The following is a 24,260-nucleotide window of genomic DNA, read 5'->3' as shown; positions in this document are numbered from 1 at the left end:
TAAAGTGGAATTCCTGTGACTCTTTCTGTTTACTTAGCTTTATATTTATGAACAGTACTACATATTACCTGATTGATAATGCCTGTTTACTTGCTTACTTCTTTGCTTATCTCCCTCACTAGAATATATATTCTATGAGGGATGGACATTGTTCTGATCCGTGTTACCACTCTATCCCCTGCATCCAGAAGTGTACTGAAATGTACTGAGAGAGGATACGAATTGAGTTAGAATTTTTATCGGGTTTAAGGTATCTTACTCTTCAAACACTTGCAGAGCACCATTTTGTGTCAGATTCCATGACAGTTTGTGGAAATAGGAACGTGAATGAGAATGATGGGGACTCCTACTTTTCTGCTTTTCCTGATGCTTTTCCGGCATCCTAGAAGAAACAAACATGCAATTAACAGACAGTTGCCCAGGATAAGCATCCTTTTAGGGCAAATATAAGGTGCAGCAGGGAAAGGAGGCTTTAGGGAAAGCTATTCCGAGGGGTGATATCCGTGTTGAGAGCTGAAGGATGGGCTGAATGGGGATGCAAGACCATTTGGGGCAGAGCAGATGACAGAAGTCCCTGAGAGGGCACATTCCAGTTTATTATTTTTTTAAAGATTTTATTTATAGAGACAGAGAGAGAGGGGCAGAGAGACACAGGCAGAGGGAGAAGCAGGCTCCATGCAGGGAGCCCGGCGTGAGACTCGATCCCGGAACTCCAGATTCAGGCCCTGGGCTGAAGGCAGGTGCCAAACCGCTGAGCCACCCAGGGATCCTCCGCACATTCCACTTTAAAAGCAGTTCACTGTGACTCAGATATAGACTACGAGGGCCAGAGTTTACTGTCTGAGGCTGGAGAATAAAGTTGGGTTTTCAAGGGTCTTGAAAACTATTCCAAGAAGCCAAGACTTTATTGTCTGAGCATTGAGATGCCACTGAATGATTTTTAAATCAATGTAGTTTTGATTTAGTATCTGATTCCGTTTACCACCTTCAGCCACATAAGTTGGCAGCATTTCCACTTTCTGGATGGGACGAATAAGGCCCAGAAGAACACATTTCAATGTTGGTGGAATTGATTTAATTCTCTTAATGACAGTGATATCAGGGCTTCTAACTCCTACCTTCCCACCCTCTCTCCTTCCTTCTTTCTGGTTGTTATTCTTGTCAAACATAAAGCTATTTATCCACCATCCTTAACTTTTTCCAAGGAATATCCATGCACTCACACAGCTTCTAATAACCAGACCCCTGAGTGAAAGCCAGTGACCTCACGGGCGGCAGGGCTTGTTTGTGGCTGGATACCATATTGTGCACCGGGCTGGAATTCTCTGTTCTTCCTCACTAGGAAGCTGGATTTGTACCAGGAACCTCTTATCTGAAAAGGCAGCTCTAGGCTGGGGAGAACAGAGCTGGTTTGACGAAGTGGAGAGGCGCTCAATGTTGGTCTGGCCACGCTTTGGGCATGCGTGAGCGCTCACAGCAAAACACAGCTGGCATGTCTAATTTTAGCCTTGACTGCCTTGAAAAGGGACCCTTAAAGGAAATATATTTTCGCTGAAACCATTTGTATTATAATGTAACAGCCGACAGACATGTCAGAATATTACTTATTATTGGTGGGGAAAAACTCTGTCAGGTAATTGTGCTTTTTTTTGTGATGACATCGGGAAAGTGATTAAAGCATCCCTGAATCAAAATCATCATAGATAGACAGTGAGAGAACCAGAGCTTTTATTTATGAAGACGCCTGTAAACCTAATGGGATACCTCCTTTGATGCTTACAAAACGGATGTAAGGGTAAGAATGATCATTTCGGCTATGGCAAGTGGGTCCTTGTGATCTGACGATGCAGGGCTTGCTAATAGTAGTCCTGGCATAGACTCTCAAATTTCTTCAATGCTTAGCATCCTCCGTGTCGTCCGAGAAGTAAAAGGTTAGTTTCTGGACCGGGTCTTGGATTCATCTGGCTTTCGTATGTTAACAGGTTCTGAAAGCATCTGGGACACACTTGTTCCATTTTAACCAGCACGGGTCGTCCGTCTGCTTTTATTTTTGTCTTTCTCTTCCTTCCTCCCTTCGTCCTCTCTTCCCTCCCGTGGTCTTCTGTGTTTGCTTTAGCAGTGTGGCTTACCTTGCCACTTGGCAAGAAAAAAAAGGCAGCTCTTGTGTGGGGTAGATGGAGGGAAGGATAAGAAATAATCCACCGCCCGAATTTGAGTTCCCTGGGTTCAGTTCCAGCGGCAGCAGCTTTGCTGCAAAAATTGCTTTGCTGTTCGAGATAGCCAGCAGAGGGAATCAGGACTTTGCTTGCAGCAGGGGTTGAAGCAGGCTTTTTTTTTTTTTCTTGGAGGAAATACTGCAGCTTTCTGGACTGCATACCCTGCTCCCTGGAGAGGTTCCACCCACCAGCTGGAAGGAGAGGAAGTGAATGAAAGGACAGGAGGAGCCCGAACACCATGTCACTCTGGAAGGGAGACAGCAGCAACCAGGCTGTGCAAGGTTGTTTTGTTTTGTTTTCTTTTCCCCTTTCTCTTTCTTTTTTTTTTTCTTTTTCATTTTTTTGTTTTCTTTCTTTCTTTCTTCTTTCTTTTTTTCCCTTTTTCTTTAAGGTGGGGAAAGAGACAAACAGGAGACAGGAAGCTGATCTGCAAGGATTCGGAGTTGTGCTAAAAAGACTTTGATTTTTTTCTTCTCTCCCTCTTTACAAACGCTGGCAATTGACATCACTACAGACAGCCTGGGTAGAGAACAAAGTGCCTCATCCCAAGTGGACCCTGGCAGCTGGGGGAAGGAAGGCAGGATCTGGGAAGGCTGTGTGTGTGTGTGTGTGTGTGCGCGCGCGTGTGTGTGTGCGTGTGTTGTTCTACCAATACCTTTCCTTTTTTCTTTCTTTCTTTCTTTCTTTCTTTCTTTCTTTCTTTCTTTCTTTCTTTCTTTCTTTCTTTTGTGTTTCTTTTTTAAATTCCTGCCGTGTTGGAACTAGTGAGTGGTGGAAGACGAAGGATCTCTGAAGCCTCATCAGTCATCGGGACCATCAGGAATAGTGGTTTAAGAGGACGCTCGGCCTGGGGCACCATACCGTGTCATCGAGTTCCCTGCCTCGGAGATAAAGATTCCAGCTACATGGGTAAACGCCTGGATCAGCCACAAATGTACCCCCAGTACACTTACTACTATCCTCACTGTCTCTAAACCAAGGTATGGCTCGACCCACAGTCTGGCAAGCAGTGTGTATCCTGCACTTGGGATGGGAAACAGGCATGTGGATTATTATTTACCTCCCCTTTCCCATCACCTCTTCCTGCTTCTTTGAAATTAGTAACATAGCAATGGAGTTACTGAGGCAGAGGAGAATATGAGAAGAAAGCAAGCCCTGGGACTGTGGTTTTTCTCTTCTAGCGGAGATAATAGTTTCGCTCGTGTTCCTTTGTTGTTATTTGGCAACATAAAGATGTTCCTGATATCCGTAGTAAAGTGCTTTGCAGATGGACAGGGTTGTTAGAAAGGAGATTGTGACAGTGATTATCAGGAACAACAACGATTTCAGAGGCTTTTCTGGTGAGCTGTTCTTTGTGGCTCTGAAAGGGTTTTTCTCACTGGATAGGATGCACCAGGGTGGGGGCAACTCAGACTTTCAATCACAGAGTATAGAATGAAAGAAGGTGTGGGAAGGTATAGTACGACTAACTGACGTCCCGTAGAGTTTGTTTGGGTGTGCTTTTGTTTTTGTGTATTTGCCTTACATATTTTATTTTATATGGAGGGTGATCAAGACTCTAGAGACTGAAGTTTGGAGCTTTACAATAGATGTTCTTTACTTTTCGAAGCTCTGTTTTTCTGTGCTGGCTGCCATCAGGAGGCCTGTGGGTCTTGAAACGGGATGAAATATAACTGATGATAATTGGACACGAATTGGTTAAATACTTTAGTCTTGGGATCCCTGGGTGGCGCAGTGGTTTGGCGCCTGCCTTTGGCCCAGGGCGTGATCCTGGAGACCTGGGATCGAATCCCACGTCGGGCTCCCGGTGCATGGAGCCTGCTTCTCCCTCTGCCTATGTCTCTGCCTCTCTCTCTGTGTGTGACTATCATAAATAAATTAAAAAAATTAAAAAAAATTTTTAATACTTTAGTCTTTATGTGTGTGCGTAAATGACCATTACGGGGCCAGTGGAAAGCCCACGTAACTAAGCAGTGGGCAGTGCCAACCATGAACTTGATCCTGCAGTTCAGACCTGAAAGGCTCTCAGGTGTGAAATCACTGCTCCAATTTGTCAGTTAAATTGGACTTGATTGAGTTGGGGGGGAGGGTGTCGGTAGAGTTATCGCTTTGAATGTATGGGTTATGTTTCTTTACAGGTGATATTAATTTTGTATCGCATTAGCCAGACTCCACTGTCTTCTTAATAAATAAATATGCGGAGAGTGACCAAGGCGTGCCTGAGTGATCTGTGCTGCCACCGGGACTCGTTGATGGGATTAGTGTTCGGTAATCCATGCTGTAGTTAGCTCTTATTTATTCTGTCTCCTCCAACAATGCCTATTTGTAAACCAGACGAGGCAGCAGACTTTCCGAATTCTATTAAAAATTGTTGCTTTTTTTTCTTTCTTTTTCAATCGCTCCATGACTCGCCCTGCCCCTGCAAGGTCTCCTCACATTGCTTTTTGCCCTTGTGAGCATTTAGTTTGTGGGGCTGCTGCTTTAGTAGACCAGCCCTCCTGCTCCCGTGCAGTGCAGTGTGTTTTAACTCTTGGGGGATTGGGTGGAGAATGCTGTCTGCCTTCCTCAAGGAAATGGCAAAGCAAGGGCTAGTCTAAAAGAGGAAATTTATAGTCATTCCTCATCCCCCCCAAGAAATAAAAACAACAAACCCAAGGGTTCCATGAAAAATATCGGACATTCCATCCCTTTTACTCATTTGGCTAAATTTTTCCAAATGTTTCAAAATTCATGCTTTCTTTTTGGTTCTTTTTTTGACTATGAAGCATATTCAGAAAGGAAACTTTAGATAAAAATGAATGGAATAATTGCTTTCCTGACTGAGATTTCTTTTAACTTATTGCTAGCAGGAAATAATGTCTTGCACATTATATTAAGGACAGGATGTTGGATGAGCTACACTGATGGGAAGTGTGTGTGTGTGTGTGTGTGTGTGTGTGTGTGTGTGAAGAGAGAGACTGGGAGAGGGAGAGAGAGAGGGATTGAGGTAAAGAAAGTGCAGTGGTGAGGGAAAAGAGGAGAGCCTGAAAAACATAGAGGGAATTTAAAAAAAATCTGTTTTGGGGTCCTGTGTAGTTTAGTGTGTAGACAGGCAGCATCTGGATCTTGTTACTTTCAAGCTAGTCAAAGCCATCAACTTCTGGAACATTTTTAAAGAAGGTAGATCCATTAGGTGACCTAAACTGATATTCGGGCAATCAGATCAGGGTGGTGGGGTATAATATAGGATCAGCTACTTTGGCTATCATGGTAGTTCATATTGATTATGTTGCAAACTTTCGACAGAGCTGTGAAGTTGTCGAATACTGTTTCGGTGGCTCTGAAATGATAGACATTAATAACATTCCTGGAAGCTGAAGATGTGAAAACGTGCCCTGCTTTGAAACTTGGGCACACAGGGAATGAGAATAAGGATCAATCATACTTTAAAATGTGGGGACTTTCTGGCAGCATGAATACTATGTAAGAAAGTACTATCATGACCCAGTATAGCATGAAAACAACTGGGTTATTTCAGTGTTGTCTTTTTGCTCCTTTTATATTTTTATCTTAAAATATTACCTATAATAATTCTGAGGGGAATACATGCTGCTCATGTTTATTTGGTAAGCAAGCCTTGGTGGAATTCACAAAATCTACAGTCCTAGCCTTGGCTTATAGTTATAATCTATTTTAAAAATCAGAGCTATTTAAAATGATACTGATACATAAAGAATACTTATGGTTGATAAAAATAGAGTTCTGTGGTTGACTATAAAAGTCATATTCTGGTGACATCATAATAATTTAAGCTGTCCTGTAAAACCAGGTGTTCTTAACTAATCAACAAAAGCCATTTACTGACATTAGTTTGGGGTGAAGAATCTTTATGGGGTTCTTAAAGAACTCAAGGTGTATCATTGCATTTATTCAGACAGTACAAAATACTGAACGTTTTCTTTCTACTTAAATGTGTGTGTTAGATACAGCTGCTCTTTTCTTATGATAAAACAAAATGAGAGTAGGGTGTCTAAAGAAATGGAAAGGTTTCCCTTTCCTCCAATGCAATTAAAGTTTTAGAAAAACTTGGGGCACTTCCCTGCTTTCTCTGATCCTCTTATTTTCCCATCACATTAGAACTAATTCACTACCTTTGTTGCTTAAAAAGAAAAAGAAATTAGAAATAAGTTACTTATGCTTCTCTCCCTTTGAATAATTTTCCAAATGCTTAAATTATTATATTAGATAAATGTACATAGAAGTAAAATGAAAACCCAATGACTAGCTGATAGCTATCTTGTAGCGGTATTGTTCTAGGATGCATGTTTTCCAAGACCTTGCATTAAAAGCTGTCATTTGTCAATTTTCTTTTGGCCATTTTTCCCCCCTATTAAAAGAAGCAATTTAAAAAAGAAACACTGTGATTGAGCAGAAAAGAAGCAATCTTGATGACATGCTTTAATACTTACATAAGAGCCATAGCCAGATTTAAAAAAAAAAAATCTTCATCAAAACGAATTTGCTCTTTGAAGGCCACCAGGATAATCAGCAAACTTTAGAGAAAGGGGACCAAAAAATAGCTCATTAGCTTAATGATAATATCCATAATCACGTTTGATTGAGTCACAACCTAATATTTCTCAGCAATTTTGTTATAGCCCATTCAAAGCAAGCAACCTGTTGCTATTGCATTGTGAGACCCAGGGTGAATCGCAATCTGAGTTATTTTGTGGAGGGTTTCTTGGAAAGGCAACTTAATCATAACTAGGAAGGCTAAAAAGAGTAAAACATGGTCACAGCCTGGTGAATTGATACTTTGTTGCTGAGAAAGATATTTCCCTCATGTGTGGTATCTGGAAAACTTTATCACCTCCCCAAAACTTTAAAATGCATCCAAACGCACACAGCAAGCTAGTCCTTCCTTCCATTTCCTTACCCTGACCGGGTCACGATGTTTCTACCGATCCAGGGCATGGTTTCTACTCATGCTGCTTTTCCATCAGCCTACTGCTTTCCCGCCTTGGACCATCTGCTTCCCCTGAAGATCTTGCAGAAAGATCTGTGGGACCCAACAGAGTTTTTCTGGCTGCTGCTACTCAGATCGTATTCAGAACCTGGTGTGAAGTTGGAGTTGGGGTCAGGTATAGGGAGTAACTCATCAACTACACACTGACTTCAGGCTGAGTTTCCAACCATCTGCAGCCTGGACAGCTGCTCATCTCTCAAAGTCTAGCTAGAGTCCGATTGATTGTGCCATAGAGAGAGCAAACACTTGAAACACGAAGGACTAAGGAGTAGGGAAAGGAAGAGAGAGGCTCCTATGGGGCAAGGGATATTCTCAAAGATGTGAATGTACAGATCCTTCAAAAGCAAAACAGGACAACCCCTTAACATGCTTCTTGCACATGAAAATGTAGAAAATCCTGCAGAGGGAGGGAAAGAGTTTAGGATTTCCTTAGTACTTCCTGCCTCAGATTTGCATTGATAGCCAGAGTTGGTAACTTGCCAGTTTTAAAACAGCCTTGAAAACTCCCAAGTTCTGTTTTCCTTTGAAAGGCTGAAACATACAAAACTGGTTTTCTAAAAATTGTCCAGCAATAGAACCTTGAGGTACAACTCCAAATATGTCTTTCGCTTCAGGGGGTAATATGAGAGCATGAAACTATGATAAATCTTGTTTGTCTCATTTGAGAATGTACACAATTTTAATTGGTTTTGAATAAGAGAAAAATAGTAACAAGGGGCCACTCTCCCTTTCTAGTTGTCCTGTTTTCTTTACCTCCCCCCCATATTAAATTATCTTTGGAATTGTCTTTTCTATAATGCAGCCATTGTTTTCACAGTACTAAGTTTAGTGCCTAGCTAAAAGGAGGAGCTATGTGAAAAGTTCATGTTGTTGTTGTCTTTCTCTCCAGAATCATTCTTAATTCAAAAGAAACCTCATGTCAATTTGTTCTAACAGTATCTTCCTAACAGCTTCCTTTCGCTTTCTCTCAGTTTGGGAAAAGAACAATAGAATTATAAATCAAAATTATTTCTCTGAAGTAATTAAATCTATTAGAGGGTTGGAGGTAGGGGTGATTTGCAGGGAGGGAGACAAAAGAAGAGAAGTAGGATGTAAGTTCATTTCAGGTCTTTCTGGCTCCAGGAATTCTGGAAAGCGTCATTATTGCACTAATATGATTTTACACAATCCTTTTTGACATTATCAGTCTTTTTGGCAGAGAGAGGGCTCAGTCACAATTACGTCCATGCCAAATTCTAAGAAAACCAGTCTTTCTTTAAAAGAAAATCTTTGTAGTGTTGGACTTCTTATTTGGAGTAAATGGTTGATGTTTATCCACAATTGGCTTCGAGTACTACATTAAAATTGTGTTTTGTAGCAGTCTTGTAAGCCACAGCTGTATGTGATTAAATAGTGTAATATCAAAAGCGTGTGAGAATAGGCTTTTTTATGCTATAGCTGTTGCACAGCAAGAGAGTAGATGGAACCAGAGGGAGAGCCAGGGCAACAGTGTATTTATGTGTTGTAATACCTGCGTCGAGGATACACATTGCTGTTTTTTGCAGTAGTGGGAAAATGCTGACCTATCTTGGATGTCATTGAAAAATACACTTTTTGAAAATGGACATGGACCTATCATACCAATTTTTATTTTAAACAGAGAGTTACTGTTTAATTAGAAAACACATATTTACCGAAGGGTCCGAAACATTTGCAAGTGGAAGGATCATAATGATTTTCCATGCAGCACACATTCAAATAACAAAAGTGAATTTCTCATTTCTGTTTTGAAATCATAACTTTTTTGCTTTTTTAAAAAAATTTTAAATGTTTTTTGCTGCTTTAAGCTGTGGAACTATTGTAAGAAAATCATCAGGCCATTTATCCCTAAAAAAGAGTGACAGGTAATGAGGAGAACAAAATAGGCGGTGGTATGATTCTTTTTTTTTTCTTTTCAGATATTTGGAAATATAGTATTTGGTTTTGTATGCCTATTGTTCCTTTGTGGCCACTGTTAAGAAGTACATACTTGTACAAAGGGACACACTTTTGGGTCTATCTCTTTAGCAGGATATCATAATAAGGAGATTTATTTTTCATGGGATGGTTAAACTATAAAGTTCTTGAAAGAAAATATTCATGAAACCTGTCATCTTGAGTTTTCTTGAGCTTGTGAATCTATAGGATACTAATAAGAGATTTACTAGTACGTCATTGTTTTCAGGGCCTTGAAAAAGCCTGTAGAAGTAGCTGTTGGTTTTCAAATTTCAGGCATTAAAAAGCAATTTGGAAAAGGAAAAAAAAGAGGGGGTTGACAGATAAGTTGGATTCTGTTTGTTTTGTTTTTCATGTTGATATAAGCAGCAAATTTGTTCACATTTAAACTTTTTTTTTTCATGTAGATTTACTGGTCAGGAAGTATATACCATGTGGAATCAGTAACTGGGTATAGCTTTGGAATTCAGAACATTGACATCTAATAGATAACAAATTTCAAGAGTATGGATAACAAATGCTGAGTCATGGAGTCTGGTTTTGTTTTATTGTTGTGGAGGGAGGGAATTCTCTGATTTGTGTGTCAATGGATTGGTTTCAGGTTCTCTAAGATCTCTTCCAGGCTTAGTATTTGTGACTCACACTTTGAGACTAAATGAGCCTGCTTTGATGTATTCGTGGTACTGGGAGATGACCTTGGTTTTGTGCTGTCAATGAGTTTTGTTCAGGTCCCCATCCTTTCTCCAGAGCAGATCAAATACTGCTTTGCCCACTCTGGTGATTGATGAATTTAACTGTCTGCTTCCTTTGCCAATCTAAACCCAGTGTACCAAGAGAAACACATTCATCACCTGGGAGTGGGTGGAGAGCAGCTCCCAGGGGTAGGACAGAATGACAGGCATCATTTAATCATGGTCATTGCCAGCTTTGTTATCGTGGTTAAAGTTTTCTCCTTTGGGTAAAATTAGAGCTTATCTAAAGATGGTGACAGTGTGATGCTTTACTTTTCTTCATTTAACTTCCTCTCTGCAGGTGGTTTCAGAACTGAATGAGTAGGCATATGTTAGGCCTAACCAGTGGGGTGATGGAGGCAGAAGGATTGCCTCATTAAGGCCCTGACAACCCTAGTTTTGTGAATGAAACTAGGAGCTAGTGCCAATATGGAAATGACAATTGATAGATGAAATACTATTTTGACTGGAGGTTATAAATCCTTAAAACCCCTAAATTGCTGAATAGTAGTCTTTAAAACATGAGAAAAGAATACTATAGTAACTCTAGTATATGGAGTAGTAGGAGGAAGAGAATTACTTCTCCGGGACACATAAGCACAACCGTTATCTTTCTCTCTTTTTCTCACTAAGTACCCTTCTCATTCCCCCAAAAGCTCCTATTAGCTGAATTAATGAAAGTAAATAGAGGGACGCCTGGGTGGCTCAGTGGTTGAGCGTCTGCCTTCAGCTCAGGGCATTATCCTGGAGTCCTAGGATCCAGTCCCACGTCAGGCTCCCTGCACAAAGTCTGCTTCTCTCTCTGCCTACGTCTCTGCCTCTCTGTCTCAGTGTCTCTCATGAATAAATAAATAAAATATATTTTTTAAAATAAAGTAAATAGAACCTTGAATTTTGTTTTTATGAATGATAGCCAGATAGAAAAAAATAGACTTGACTTCATACATAGTTCAGGCAACCCTGATAATGTCCTGTCTTATTGTGTGGAAAGTAAGAGACAATGGAAGAAAAATAAATCTTGCTATATTCTAAGTATTGGTACTAATTATTTTAGGTATGGAGTTTTGGTTTCAGAGTTAGCTTTCCTACCATTATATTGTAGGGTTAAGAAGTTGGTATACATCACACTTCATATGCTAGAATCTTTGGCTATTTCATTCTTAACTAATGGTTTTCAAGCTGAATATGAATCATGCATAGAATTTAAGGAGAGTTTTTGAGGAGCCTTCCTATTTTTATCTCGTGTACTGCTGTCTATTTATCTTAGTCACATTGCTGATTGAGGACGATTTAATGAAAATGAAAATGGAAAACAGAATACTAACTGTCTGGGTTTCTGGACCGGTTAAGATACCTTAAAAGGTTTCCTTACATATGCGAGTCATATTTGAAGCTATTATCGATGTCTGTAAACTCTCATATTGCCCCTTTTAAAACTTATCAGTCACATAAATTGGGTGGTGGCACCCTGACTATAGCTCCTGTTGAGGTCACTTAGCATTCAAGCAAATATACTTTTGAGCTCCTAGCTAGTTTCGAGTGGATGAAGTATTTGAAGGAGTGTGTACAAAGCTTGGAATAAAATCTCAGAGATTGTTTTCTAGTGTATCATACAAAAAACCCATCTGACATACTTACGATGTTTCATTTCTTCATCTCTTCTCAAGAGATAAGAAAAACACTTTTTTTGACTTGGTACTTGTCCCTGGAAGGGTTGTGACACTCCTGAATTACCCTCGGTCTTGCTTTCGGCCCCTAGGCCTCTTGTCCCTTGCTGTGCATAGCAATTCAAACTGAGCCATTAGAAATAAGGATGTTGTATTTCAGTATAAGGCAGGAAATTCTGGAAAAGCATAAAATTCTGATGTCCTTTTTAAAGTTATTCCGAAAAATTAACCACTGCTTTTTTTTTTTATGATAGTCACACAGAGAGAGAGAGAGAGAGAGAGGCAGAGGGAGAAGCAGGCTCCATGCACCGGGAGCCCGATGTGGGATTTGATCACGGGTCTCCAGGATCACGTCCTGGGCCAAAGGCAGGCGCCAAACTGCTGCGCCACCCAGGGATCCCTTTTTCTTTCTTTCTTTCTTTCTTTCTTTCTTTCTTTCTTTCTTTCTTTCTTTCTCTTTCTTTCTTCTTTCTTTCTTTCTCTTTCTTTCTTTCTTTCTTTCTTTCTTTCTTTCTTTCTTTCTTTCTTCTTTCTTTCTTTTCTTTCTTTATTTCTTCCTTTTCTTTCTTTCTTTCTTTCTTTCTTTCTTTCTTTCTTTCTCTTTCTTTCTTTCATTTTTTCTAATGAAAATTTATTTTTTATTGCTGTTCAATATGCCAACATACAGAATAACACCCAGTGTTCATCCCATCAAGTGCCCCCCTCAGTGCCCACAACTCAGTCACCCCCACTCCCCGCCCTCCTCCCCGTCCACCACCCCTAGTTCGTTTCCCAGAGTTAAGAGTCTTCCATGTTCTGCCTCCCTTTCTGATATTTCCTACCCATTTCTTCTCCCTTCCCCTCTATTCCCTTTCACATCTTCTTTATCCATTCATCTTTCGATGGACACCGAGGCTCCTCCCACAGTTTGGCTATTGTGGACATTGCTGCCAGAAACATCAGGGTGCAGGTGTCCCGTCGTTTCACTGCATCTGTATCTTTGGGGTAAATCCCAGCAGTGCAATTGCTGGGTCGTAGGGCAGGTCTATTTTTAACTCTTTGAGGAACCTCCACACAGTTTCCCAGAGTGGCCTGCACCAGTTCACATTCCGACCAACAGTGCAAGAGGGTTCCCTTTTCTCCGCATCCTCTCCAACATTGGTGGTTTCCAGCCTTGTTAATTTTCCCCATTCTCACTGGTGTGAGGTGGTATCTCATTGTGGTTCTGATTTGTATTTCCCTGATGGCCAATGATGCAGAGCATTTGCTCATGTGCTTGTTGGCCATGTCTATGTCTTCCTCTGTGAGATTTCTGTTCATGTCTTTTGCCCATTTCATGATTGGATTGTTTGTTTCTTTGGTGTTGAGCTTAATAAGTTCTTTATAAATCTTGGAAATTAGCCCTTTATCTGATACGTCATTTGCAAATATCTTCTCCCATTCTGTAGGTTGTCTTTTAGTTTTGTTGACTGTATCCTTTGCTGTGCAAAAGCTTCTTATCTTGATGAAGTCCCAATAGTTCATTTTTGCTTTCGTTTCTTTTGCCTTCATGGATGTATCTTGCAAGAAGTTACTGTTGCCGAATTCAAAAAGGGTGTTGCCTGTGTTCTCCTCTAGGATTTTGATGGAATCTTGTCTCACATCTAGATTTTTCATCCATTTTGAGTTTATCTTTGTGTCTGGTGCAAGAGAGTGGTCTAGTTTCATTCTTCTGCATGTGGATGTCCAATTTTCCCAGCACCATTTATTGAAGAGACTGTCTTTCTTCCAGTGGATAGTCTTTCCTCCTTTGTCGAATATTAGTTGACCATAAAGTTGAGTGTCCACTTCTGGGTTCTCTATTCTGTTCCCCTGATCTATGTGTCTGTTTTTGTGCCAGTACCACACTGTCTTGATGACCACGGCTTTGTAGTACAACCTGAAATCTGGCATTGTGATGCCCCCAGCTATGGTTTTCTTTTTTATTTTTTTTTTAAACAAGCTTTTTTTTAATTTTTATTTATTTATGATAGTCACAGAGAGAGAGAGAGAGAGAGAGAGAGAGAGAGGGAGGGAGGGAGGCAGAGAGAGAAGTAGGCTCCATGCACCGGGAGCCTGACGTGGGATTCAATCCCGGGTCTCCAGGATCGTGCACTGGGCCAAAGGCAGGCGCCAAACCACTGCGCCACCCAGGGATCCCTGGTTTTCTTTTTTAAAATTCCCCTGGCTATTCGGGGTCTTTTCTGATTCCACACACATCTTAAAATAATTTGTTCTAACTCTCTGAAGAAAGTCTATGGTATTTTGTTAGGGATTGTGTTAAATGTGTAAATTGCCCTCGGTAACATTGACATTTTCATAATATTATTTCTACCAATCCATGAGAATTGAATATTGTTCCATCTCTTTGTGTCTTCCTCAATTTCTTTCAGAAGTGTTCTATAGTTTTTAGGGTATAGATCCTTTATCTCTTTGGTTAGGTTTATTCCTAGGTATCTTATGCTTTTGGGTGCAATTGTAAATGGGATTGACTCCTTAATTTCTCTTTCTTCAGTCTCATTGTTAGTGTATAGAAATGCCATTGATTTCTGGGCATTGATTTTGTATCCTGCCATGCTACCAAAGACATGGCCAACATGCACATGAGAAAATGCTCGGCATCACTTGCCATTAGGGAAATACAAATCAAAACCACAATGAGATACCACCTCACACCAGTGACGATGAGGAAAATTAACAAGGCAGGAAACCACAAATGTTGGAGAGGATGTGGAGAAAAGGGAACCCTCTTATACTGTTGGTGGGAATGTGAACTGGTGCAGCCACTCTGGGAAACTGTGTGGAGGTTCCTCAAAGAGTTAAAAATAGACCTGCCCTACGACCCAGCAATTGCACTGCTGGGGATTTACCCCAAGGGTACAGATGCAATGAAAGGCCAGGACACCTGCACCCCGATGTTTCTAGCAGCAATGTCCACAATAGCCAAACTGTGGAAGGAGCCTCGGTGTCCATTGAAAGATGAATGGATAAAGAAGCTGTGGTCTATGTATACAATGGAATATTACTCAGCCATTAGAAACGACAAATACCCACCATTTGCTTCAACGTGGATGGAACTGGAGGGTATTATGCTAAGTGAAGTAAGTCAATCGGAGAAGGACAAACATTGTATGTTCTCATTCATTTGGGGAATATAAATAATAGTGAAAGGGAATATAAAGGGAGGGAGAAGAAATGTGTGGGAAATATCAGAAAGGGAGACAGAACATAAAGACTCCTAACTCTGGGAAACGAACTGGGGGTGATGGAAGGGGAGGAGGGTCGGGGGTGGGGGGTGAATGGGTGATGGGCACTGAGGGGTGTACTTGACGGGATGAGCACTGTGTGTTATTCTGTATGTTGGCAAATTGAACACCAATAAAAAATAAATTTATTATTAAAAAATAAAAAATAAAGGGTTAAAAAAATAAAAAAAATGTAAATGGTCTAACAGCTCTAATCAAAAGATAAAAGGGTGGCAGAATGGATAAGAAAAACAATATCCATTGGGGTCACGTTGGTGGCTCAGTGGCTGAGCATCTGCCTTTGGCTCAGGTCATGATCTCTGGGTTTTGGGTTCGAGTCCTGGATCAGGCTCCCCACAGCAAGCCTGCTTCTCCATCTATGTCTCTGCCTCTATCTGTTTATCTCTCATGAATAAGTAAAATATTAAAGAAAAGAAAAACAATATCCATCTAAAGATGCCAACAGGAGTCTCACTTCAGACCTAAAGACTCATAAAGATTGAAAATGAAGGATTAAAAAAAAATTCACCATACAAGGAAAAGCAAAACAACAACAACAACAACAACAACAACAACAACAACAACAACAACAAAACAGTCCAGGATGGCAATACTTATATCAGACAGGACAGACTTTAAAACAAAGAGAGTAGCAAGAGACAAAGATGGTCATTACAAAATAATAAAGGGATTAATCCATAAGAGGATATGGCAATTATAAATATCTTGATCATATGCTATAAAACTAGAAATAAATCACAAGAAATAAGTGAAAATGTCACAAATATATGGAGACTCAACAACATACTACCAAACAGTCAACAGGGTAATTAAAGGAGAAATAACAAAATGCATAGACACAAATATAAATGACAACACAATGGTCCAAAATTTTGGGAAGGCAGCAAAAGCAGTTCTAAGAGAGAAATATATAGGGATATCAGCCTACCTCAAGAATCAAAATAAAGCTCCAATAAACAATTTAACATGTCTACGGAACTAGAAAAATCCCAAGTATTTTTCAAAGAACTACAATAAATAATACTGAAATTTGTAGGAAACCACAAAAGACTGAATAGCCAACACAATCTTGAGAGCGAATAACAAAAGCTAAAAGTGTCATGGTTCCAGATTTCAAGATATATTGCAAAACTGTACTAATAAAAAAACTATGGTACTGGTACAAAAAATCAACACATAAATCAAAAGAACAAAAGAGAGAGTTCAGAAACAAACATAGGATTAAATGGTCAATTAATCTATGAATAAAGAGGCAAGAATATGCAATGGAGAAAAGATAGTCCTTCGATAAATGGTGCTGTGAAAATTGGATAGCTACATGAAAAAGAAGGAAATTAGACCACTTTTTAACACCACACACAAACTCAAAATGGATTAAAGAACTCAACATAAGACCTGAAACCATAAAAACCCTAGAAGAGAGCACAGGCAGTAATGTCCCTGGCATCAGCCATAGCACTATTTTTCTAGATATGTCTGCTGAGGCAAGGAAACAACATCAAAAATAAACTATTGGGACTACGTCAAAATAAAAAGCTTTTACACAGCAAATATAATTATCAACAAAACAAAATGACAACCTACTGAATGGGAGAAGATATTTACAAATGATATATGTAATAAAGTATTAATATCCAAAATATATAAGGAATTTATACAACTTAATACCAAAAAAGCCAAACAATCCAATTAAAAAATGGGCAAATGACATACATACATTTCTCCAAATACATATAGATGGCCAACAGACACATGAAAATATGTTCAACATCACTAATTATCAGGGAAACGCAAATTAGAACCACAATGAGATATCACTATAAACCTGTCAGAATGGCTAAAACCAAAAATACAAGATACAAAAAGTTTTAGCAGGACATATAGAAAAAGGAACCCTCTTGCACTGTTGGTGGGAATGCAAGAGGAGCAGCCACTGTGGAAAGAGTATGGAGGTTGCTCAAAAGCTTAAAAGTAGAAATATCTTATGATCCAATAATGCACTATTATTTACCCCCAAAACACAAAAACACTAATTTGAAAAGATGAATGCACCCATATGTTTACCACAGCATTATTTGTGATAGTCAAGATATGGAAGCAAACTAAATGCCCATCAATAGACAAATGGATTAGAAAGTATTATGTATATACATACACACACACACGGAATATCATATAGCCATAAAAAGGAGGAGGTGTGCCATTTGAGAAAACATGGATTAACCTAGAGGGTATCGTGTGAAGTGAAATACCTCAGACAAATACTTAAGTGGAAGTTTTTAAAAATGAGTAAACAAACAAAAAGCAAAATGAGATGCATAAATCCGGACCACTAACTGGTGGTTGTCACAGGAGAGGAGTGTGGGGTGTTGGGCAAAATGGTGAAGGGAAGTGTGAGATATAGACTTCTAGTTATTGAATGAGTAGGCCATAAGAATGAATGCCCAGCGTGAAGAATACAGTTAAAGATGGTGTAAGAGCAGTGTGTCAGGACAGGCCGTAGCTACACTTGTGGTGAACATAGTATAATATATGGTCTTAAAAATATATATATATATATATATATATTTATATTTATAAAAAACATATATATATATATATATATATAGTCTTGTTGAATCACTATGTTGTACACCTGAAGCTAATGTAACCTTGTGTGTCAACTATATATACATACATAGCTCCTGAAAAATCCTTGGATTTTTCTTTTAAACAAACATTTAATGAGCACATTACCTGCTGGACTGACACTAGCTAATTTCACCTACAATATCACAGCTAAGTAAAATCTTGGTTATTTCTGCTCTCACCACAACTCTGTATACTTATTATTCAATGAAGGAATATCTCTGGTCGCTGAAATTGGACCCAATTTTTATTATCTTAACTACACCACAAGCACAATCTGATTTTACCTTCTCAAGCCTGAATGTCATTGGAAAAAAATAAAGCCTAGAAGAACCATTGGATAAAAACAGAGTACTGCATGTATAACCCAAAATTGGTTCCACACACCAATTTCTATATTTTTGATTCATAACTAAAGGATTCCTTGGTTAGTTCTCTGTTCATCTGAATGCGAAACAGCTCCCTTGCCAAGGTGATTTTCTCCTGGCAACCAACTCTTGAGTAAATATCAGAAGGATACTAGTTTGACCCAACTTACAATTCATCTGATTAAATTTGAAGTGGGTGATCCATTATTAAATAAAAGTCGAAGAACCTTCCTTCCATTTCATTTCTTGTGATTACATGCACCTGCCACATGGCTGAACAGCAAAATAACACTCTACATATAGCAGACTAGTTCTCATAATTTCCGCCTGTGTCTATCTGGACAAATCACCCATTTCAATGTATTCTTTAGTGAGTCATATACAACGTATATCTATGATGGCTTTTTAAAAAGCTTTTATTTATTTATCTGACACAGAGAAAGAGAGCATAAGCAAGAGGAGTGGCAGGCAGAGGCAGAAGCAGGCTTCTTAGTGAGCGGGAGCCCAATGCAGGGCTGGATCCCAGGACCTGAGATCATGGCTCGAGCCCAAGGCAGATGCTTAACTGATGCAGCCACCCAGACGCCCCTCTATCATGGCTCTCAAGATATTTAGGTTGAAACAGCGCTTTAAATAAGGGAACAGAGAAATTCAGTACATGTAAAAAAAAAAGTTTAGCCAGGAGTGGTAAGGAGTTCCTCCCTGTATATTACATCTAGATCTATTGGAGCAAAGAGAAAAAGAATATTCGACCCTCCTACACATGACAGGCTGTATGATATATTAGAAAGGGAATGAATGTGAATTAATTGGAAACTGCAGATTCCATTCCAAGCCCCCATCCTGCTGTGCACCATCTATTTGGCCAGATATAAATAACAACCTCTCCAAATGTTTTATTCATATTTGTAAAACTGATAAAAAAGATCCTGACTTACCCACTTCAGGGAATTGCTAAGGGAATCCAAGAGATAATAGAAATTGCCTTCATAAAATCTTAAAAGCCACGTAAGCATTTAAACCCACCATTCCAAGTTTTCCTTTTATTTATTTTTTTAAGATTTTATTCATTTATTCATGAGAAACACAGAGAGGAGAGAGAGAGAGAGAGAGGCAGAGACACAGGCAGAGGGAGAAGTAGGCTCCTCACGGGGAGCCTGAGGTGGGACTGGATCTCGGGACTCCAGATCAGCCCCTGGGCTGAAGGCAGCGCTAAACCGCTGAGCTATCCGGGCTGCCCCCAAGTTTTCCTTTTAGGAGAAGGTAGGTGAGAATCACAGTAAAGAATATTTCAGCAGGAGTGAGGAGACCTAGCTAGACCTCTGGCTCTGCCCCAGAGTAGCTGTGTGATTCTCCAACACAGCATGCACCCTTCTCGAATTTCTGCTGCTTACCTATAAAAGGTGGAAAAGTCTGATGGAATATTTAAAAATCACAGATTTTAGAACCTGAACATTTGGCAGAGTACCATATATTGCGCAAAACTCTTTTTCCCTCCAGATTTTTTATTTCAAGAGAAAAATGACTTAAAGTCAGAGGGACCTGTAGCTGCTGCCAATGCCATGTGTCCACCTTTAGAAATTTTAATCACAGATTATTGGGGGGAGTCAAAGAGGAAAGCAACTTAACATGCTTTGGCACAACCTTAATTGCATGATAAATGTACTTCCAAATAACTCTGACCAAATTCCACTGGCTTTTAATTCAAGGATATAGTGATCTTTCATATTCCTTAGACATTCTGAATGCATCTTAAATACACATTACGAAAGCCATTATCTATACCTGAAAAGGCTTCCTGCTGGAAAGATTGAGGCGTTTCCTCATCCATCTGTTGCCTTGATTCCCAAATATCTGCCACAGCAGCTGTCTCTTGTGTTACTCCAAACTCTCTGGTAGATGGCCAGCCTATAAATATGCTTTCCAAACATGTGGTAATATAAGCGGAAGGTGCAGCCCCCTGCATCGGTGGCATTGAGGACAGGGCTGAGGAAAGTAGCTCTGTTTTGGAAAACCTGTGGCTCCGAAGATTCTATGTAGAGATAGTGTCCTTTAGCTGTGCCCAAGGTATGAGCCTTCATTGGCCCTGTATTAAGTGTTGAAGTTGGACCGTGCTTCCTGGTCCAATCAACGTCGTCTTCTGTATCTTGTTCCCAGTTACAGATTCCATTTTCAAAGTTACATTGGAACTCAGGTACTGAAATTGGCATGAAATAACAACAAAAAAATAATTAAGGACAAAAAACATGATTAAGAATACTTGTTGATATTTGGCTCCTGCCAAGGTTAATGATTTTAATGTTTTTTAAATGCGACACTAAAAGTTTTTAAAAAGTGAATAAATCCTAGATTTATATCAAGTAATAATATTTTATAGACTGGGGGGGGGCATTACTTCAGCCATTATTTTCCAAATGCCTTTTATACCCATCCTTCACCATTTCCAGCACTATAACTTTATGCAAATGATGAGGGCACCATGACTGACTCAATACTATAAACTTCTGGCTCAGTCGATTTCAGCCTTAGCCAAATGTCCCAATCACCAGTGAATGTTAAAAATCAAAACAAAACAAAAAACATGAAGTTCCAGAACTTATCTTCAGGGATGTTGATTTATTTTTTTAAAGATTTATTTATTTAAAAAAAAAAGATTTATTTATTTTAGAGAGAGAAAAGGGGGGTCAGGGGACAGAGGGAGAGATAATCTCAAGCAGGCTCTCCACTGAGCACAGAGCCCTACAGGGGCTCAGTCTCACAACCCTGAGATTATGACCTGAGCCGAAATCAAGAGTTGGATGCTGAACCAACTGAGCCCCCCCAGCCCCCCCGGAGATGTTGACTGAACTGCCACAAATAGTGCGGTTGAACATCAAGATAATTCATTATCTCCCTTGGCGATTCTAACATGCAGAACTGAAGAGTCATACTTTAATAGAGTCCAATCTTTCAGAATCACCTGATGTGTACAGCATAATTGCTTGCTCCATGGCGAAGCTCCATACCAGCACTACCTGGTTAGATATGGGGGACCGAGCAATCCATATTTTTAACAAGTATTCAACATGATCCTGATGCCAGCATTTTCCAGACCTCAGGCTGAAAAACTCCTCCCTTTGGTTTCATCTTGCCCCAATTCCACATTTCCCTCCATCAGTGCCAGAAAGACCATTCTTCTGCCTTCCATGGCAATTTATCATTTTCTTCCTGTACATACATGCTCATTTAATCCAAACTGAAATCTAAGCTCTTCTTTCAAGCTTTACCTTTCCCAAGTTAAATTAACTTCCTGTTTGTCCCTGGCCAGCCTTTTCTTAGCATACACCACCTTCCCCACTTGCCTTAAACACCTCACTCCTCTCTCCTTCTCTATTTATGCCTCCTGTTGTGCTGCGGGCTCTTGGCAGCATCTCCTGAGAGGCAGTCTTTTCTTCTCACTGGATTGCAGCTCCTTTGAGCTGGAGCTTTTAAGCTTAAAACTCCTTCCAGGCACTAGAAGAATTCAAAGCACTTATAAAGGATTGACTAGCCCCTCGTCACCTAGCTTATCTACCACAATTTCCAGAATATAGTAATGTAGTCATTTTCAGGATGTGAACATTTTGTTGACAACAAGGATTTGTTTTTAGAATAAAAACATTTAGCATTATTTGGGTAGAAGGAACAGGAGTTAGAATTAATGCATAGTTTTACATTTTAGCTTCATTCACCGAAGTTAATATTTTTTAAACATATAAATGTCAGCTGTCCTTTCACTATTCATCTTAGTAAATGCACTTGGTGCCAAAGGGGAATAAATATTCTGAAACAATAAATATAAGCAAATGTGGATAAATGCAGCCAGGCTAGAACAAATCATCTGTCTTTGAAAACCATGGAACAGGAGCTTAGAACTAATGATGGGAGCCCAGTGAGTAAATGTCAAATGGGAGATGAGCTTTTGTTTGATATTTCCTCACTTGTGACTAATCAAGCCCAGCTGTGACGTGAACTGGGGACCCACAGCATACTCTCCGGGTGTCAATCTTTGGCTGTGGAGCAGAAGGAGAATGTCAAGCTGCTAAGTTTTTTGACATAAAACTGGCACTAAAGCCAACAGATTTTGATATTGCCTGTCTTCATATTGACTGTATGTTCAATCTCTATTTTGAAAGGGAATGCACGTAGCTCCACCTTCAAATAAAAAACCCTATCTCTAAACGTAGGAAGATTTAGGAAATAAAACATAGATTTCTGGATGCCTAATGCTTTCTATGGAATCCAGGAACACATTTATATGGAAAGCTGCGAGAGAAACTGACACTCTGATACCACTACTGTTCTCTTTCACTAATATTTAGTCACAAGTAGTATTTTGATTATTATAGTTGTACTGACATAACTCCATCTAAGTTAATAGTAGTTTTAAGGATAATTTGCTTTTTTTTTTTTTTTTTTTTTTTGAGGAGTGGGCTTCGGAGAGCTTCAGAAAGATGAAAAAGCTTTCTAAAGCCACAAAAATAAATTACCTTGGGGACAAGTTACACTTCTTATGTTAGCCATTGTCTAAATTATCAACTTTATTTATATCCACTCAAAGAATTAGTTGTGTAATGAGATGCATGGTAATTCTGACTTCAATCCACCTGACTGTATCAAAGATCACATATATGCAGCATGCTGTACAATAATTTATATGGAAGTTTCTTAATGCAGTGTTTCCTATGATGCACCAAGCATTTTATGGCTTCACTTTGGTTTATAATTAGCCTCTCAATGTAATAGGCATATAGCTTGAATTTTAAGAATTGTTGCTATTTCTGGACAAAGAAAGATGCAAATTCTTTTTCTGATTGATTTTGTAATTGAAGTAAAAAACAGCTATAAGCTTCTGATTCATTTTCAGGAGCAAGTGCAATGGGCACTACCTGGTGCTAGGTTTATTAAATTATAAAATGTATACAATCATCAGATACCATAAACTTTCTGGTAATTTAAACCAGAAACTCAAGACTTACCTTTGACACAGCACTCCCTGCTCCCTATAGCCAAAACATCATCAAATGTCCCTCCTAAGTATTTCCCCAAACATCAGTCCCTCCATCTCCATCACTGCCGCTGTGATACAGGCTGCCCACCCCTCCTCAGTGGATTATCGCAATGGCCTCCTGATGGGTCTCCCAAATCCACTCTCCTCCAATCCACTTATCACTCTGTATCTACACTGACATGTTTTAATATGCCAATTTTATTATACCACTTTCCTTCTTAAAAACCCTCAAATGAAGAAAAACTTTCCTAATATAGACTATAAATATCTGCAAATCTGGCCTCCTTCACATTTCTGTCCTTATACTGCACCCTATCTCTCCTTCACCTCCTCGCTCCTACCGCACTGGCTGGCCTCCATCTGCTACACGGTCACATATCAGGGCTTTTGCATATATATGCTTTGACTTTTTTATTTTCAGATCTCAGCTAAGTCATCTCCTTTAGAAAGTTTAATACCATTATTATAAAGTCACCGCACTCCTCTCCGTATCTCCCATCAAAGCTTCCAGTTTGTATTTTTAAAACAATATTTGAATAATATCTACTTCTCAATTAGACTGTAAATTCCATGAGATCTGAAACTCAGTCATTGTGGTTAGAACTTTATCTATAGTATCTAGTTAATAAGTCCACATAACAAATATCGGTAACCTGATTAATCAACCACTCATCACGGTCGTCAACTCTGGAACAATGTTTCCTGTCTTTGCCTTGATTGGCTAGAAAACAGTGAACAAATCAAGATCTCCACTGTAAAAATACGATGGACCAAAATAATAATAATAATTAATAATAATAACAACAACAACAACAAAGCACTTACCACAGTCAACCTCATCAGTATGATCACCACAATCATCTACCAAATCACATAACAGAAGTTTTTCTATGCAAGCCTTGCTGCGTCGACAGCAGAAAAAGTCCGGCTCTTCACAGCTCTCTGCAGGAAGAGAAAGGGTACAATTTTCAAATCTGATGTCATCAATAGCTGAGACTCCATCATAAATGCCAAGACTGACTTTATCTAGTGACAAATGGAAGGGCTGAGTAAGGCGTCCAAGCTGAATAGTGGCCTGTGACCACTGGTTGCCCTGGTTACACAATACTCTCCAGAGTACTGTAGAGTCGTTGGAATCTTCCACATGTAGCTGTAGCTCAGCTGCTCCCACTGACAGACCATGGTCATAAAACCTGAAAAAGAACAAACACAAGGAATGGAAATGATTTATTGCATAGACTAAATATTTAACTTATAGGCTCTTCCACTCAGTCAACCGTTGATTAATAATTAGCTACAATGGACGCCTTTATTTCTTGCAGTAATCATTGCTGCTCATATGCGAGAGCTTATCTGCTGAGGTGCATACTCTGGCTCCA

General features: G+C 39.5%; 1 protein-coding gene and 1 long non-coding RNA gene across 2 annotated transcripts in view; one reads left to right on the top strand and one right to left on the bottom strand.

The window, feature by feature from the left end:
- Positions 1-238: 238 nt before the first annotated feature.
- LOC144309697 (MAM and LDL-receptor class A domain-containing protein 1-like) lies at positions 239-24,210 on the bottom strand. Its single transcript, XM_077890800.1, has 5 exons — positions 24,180-24,210; positions 23,707-24,120; positions 19,638-20,049; positions 6,665-6,748; positions 239-382 (listed from the first exon to the last, which is right to left on the bottom strand). The coding sequence occupies exons 1-3, from the start codon at positions 24,208-24,210 to the stop codon at positions 19,676-19,678; spliced, it is 819 nt and encodes a 272-aa protein (XP_077746926.1). The 3' UTR covers positions 239-382; positions 6,665-6,748; positions 19,638-19,675.
- The window catches only part of LOC144309694 (uncharacterized), a 40,999-nt gene continuing 18,316 nt past the window's right edge, over positions 1,578-24,260 (top strand). The window contains exons 1-3 of the long non-coding RNA XR_013375613.1: positions 1,578-1,931; positions 2,349-2,497; positions 2,982-3,196. This is a non-coding gene — a long non-coding RNA (uncharacterized LOC144309694). The remainder of the gene's footprint in view (positions 1,932-2,348; positions 2,498-2,981; positions 3,197-24,260) is intronic.

The sequence above is a fragment of the Canis aureus genome, unplaced genomic scaffold (genome assembly GCF_053574225.1).
Source record: "Canis aureus isolate CA01 unplaced genomic scaffold, VMU_Caureus_v.1.0 ptg000175l_RagTag, whole genome shotgun sequence".
NCBI classification, from domain to species: Eukaryota; Metazoa; Chordata; class Mammalia; order Carnivora; family Canidae; genus Canis; species Canis aureus.
This window is presented reverse-complemented; position numbering and strand designations above follow the sequence as displayed.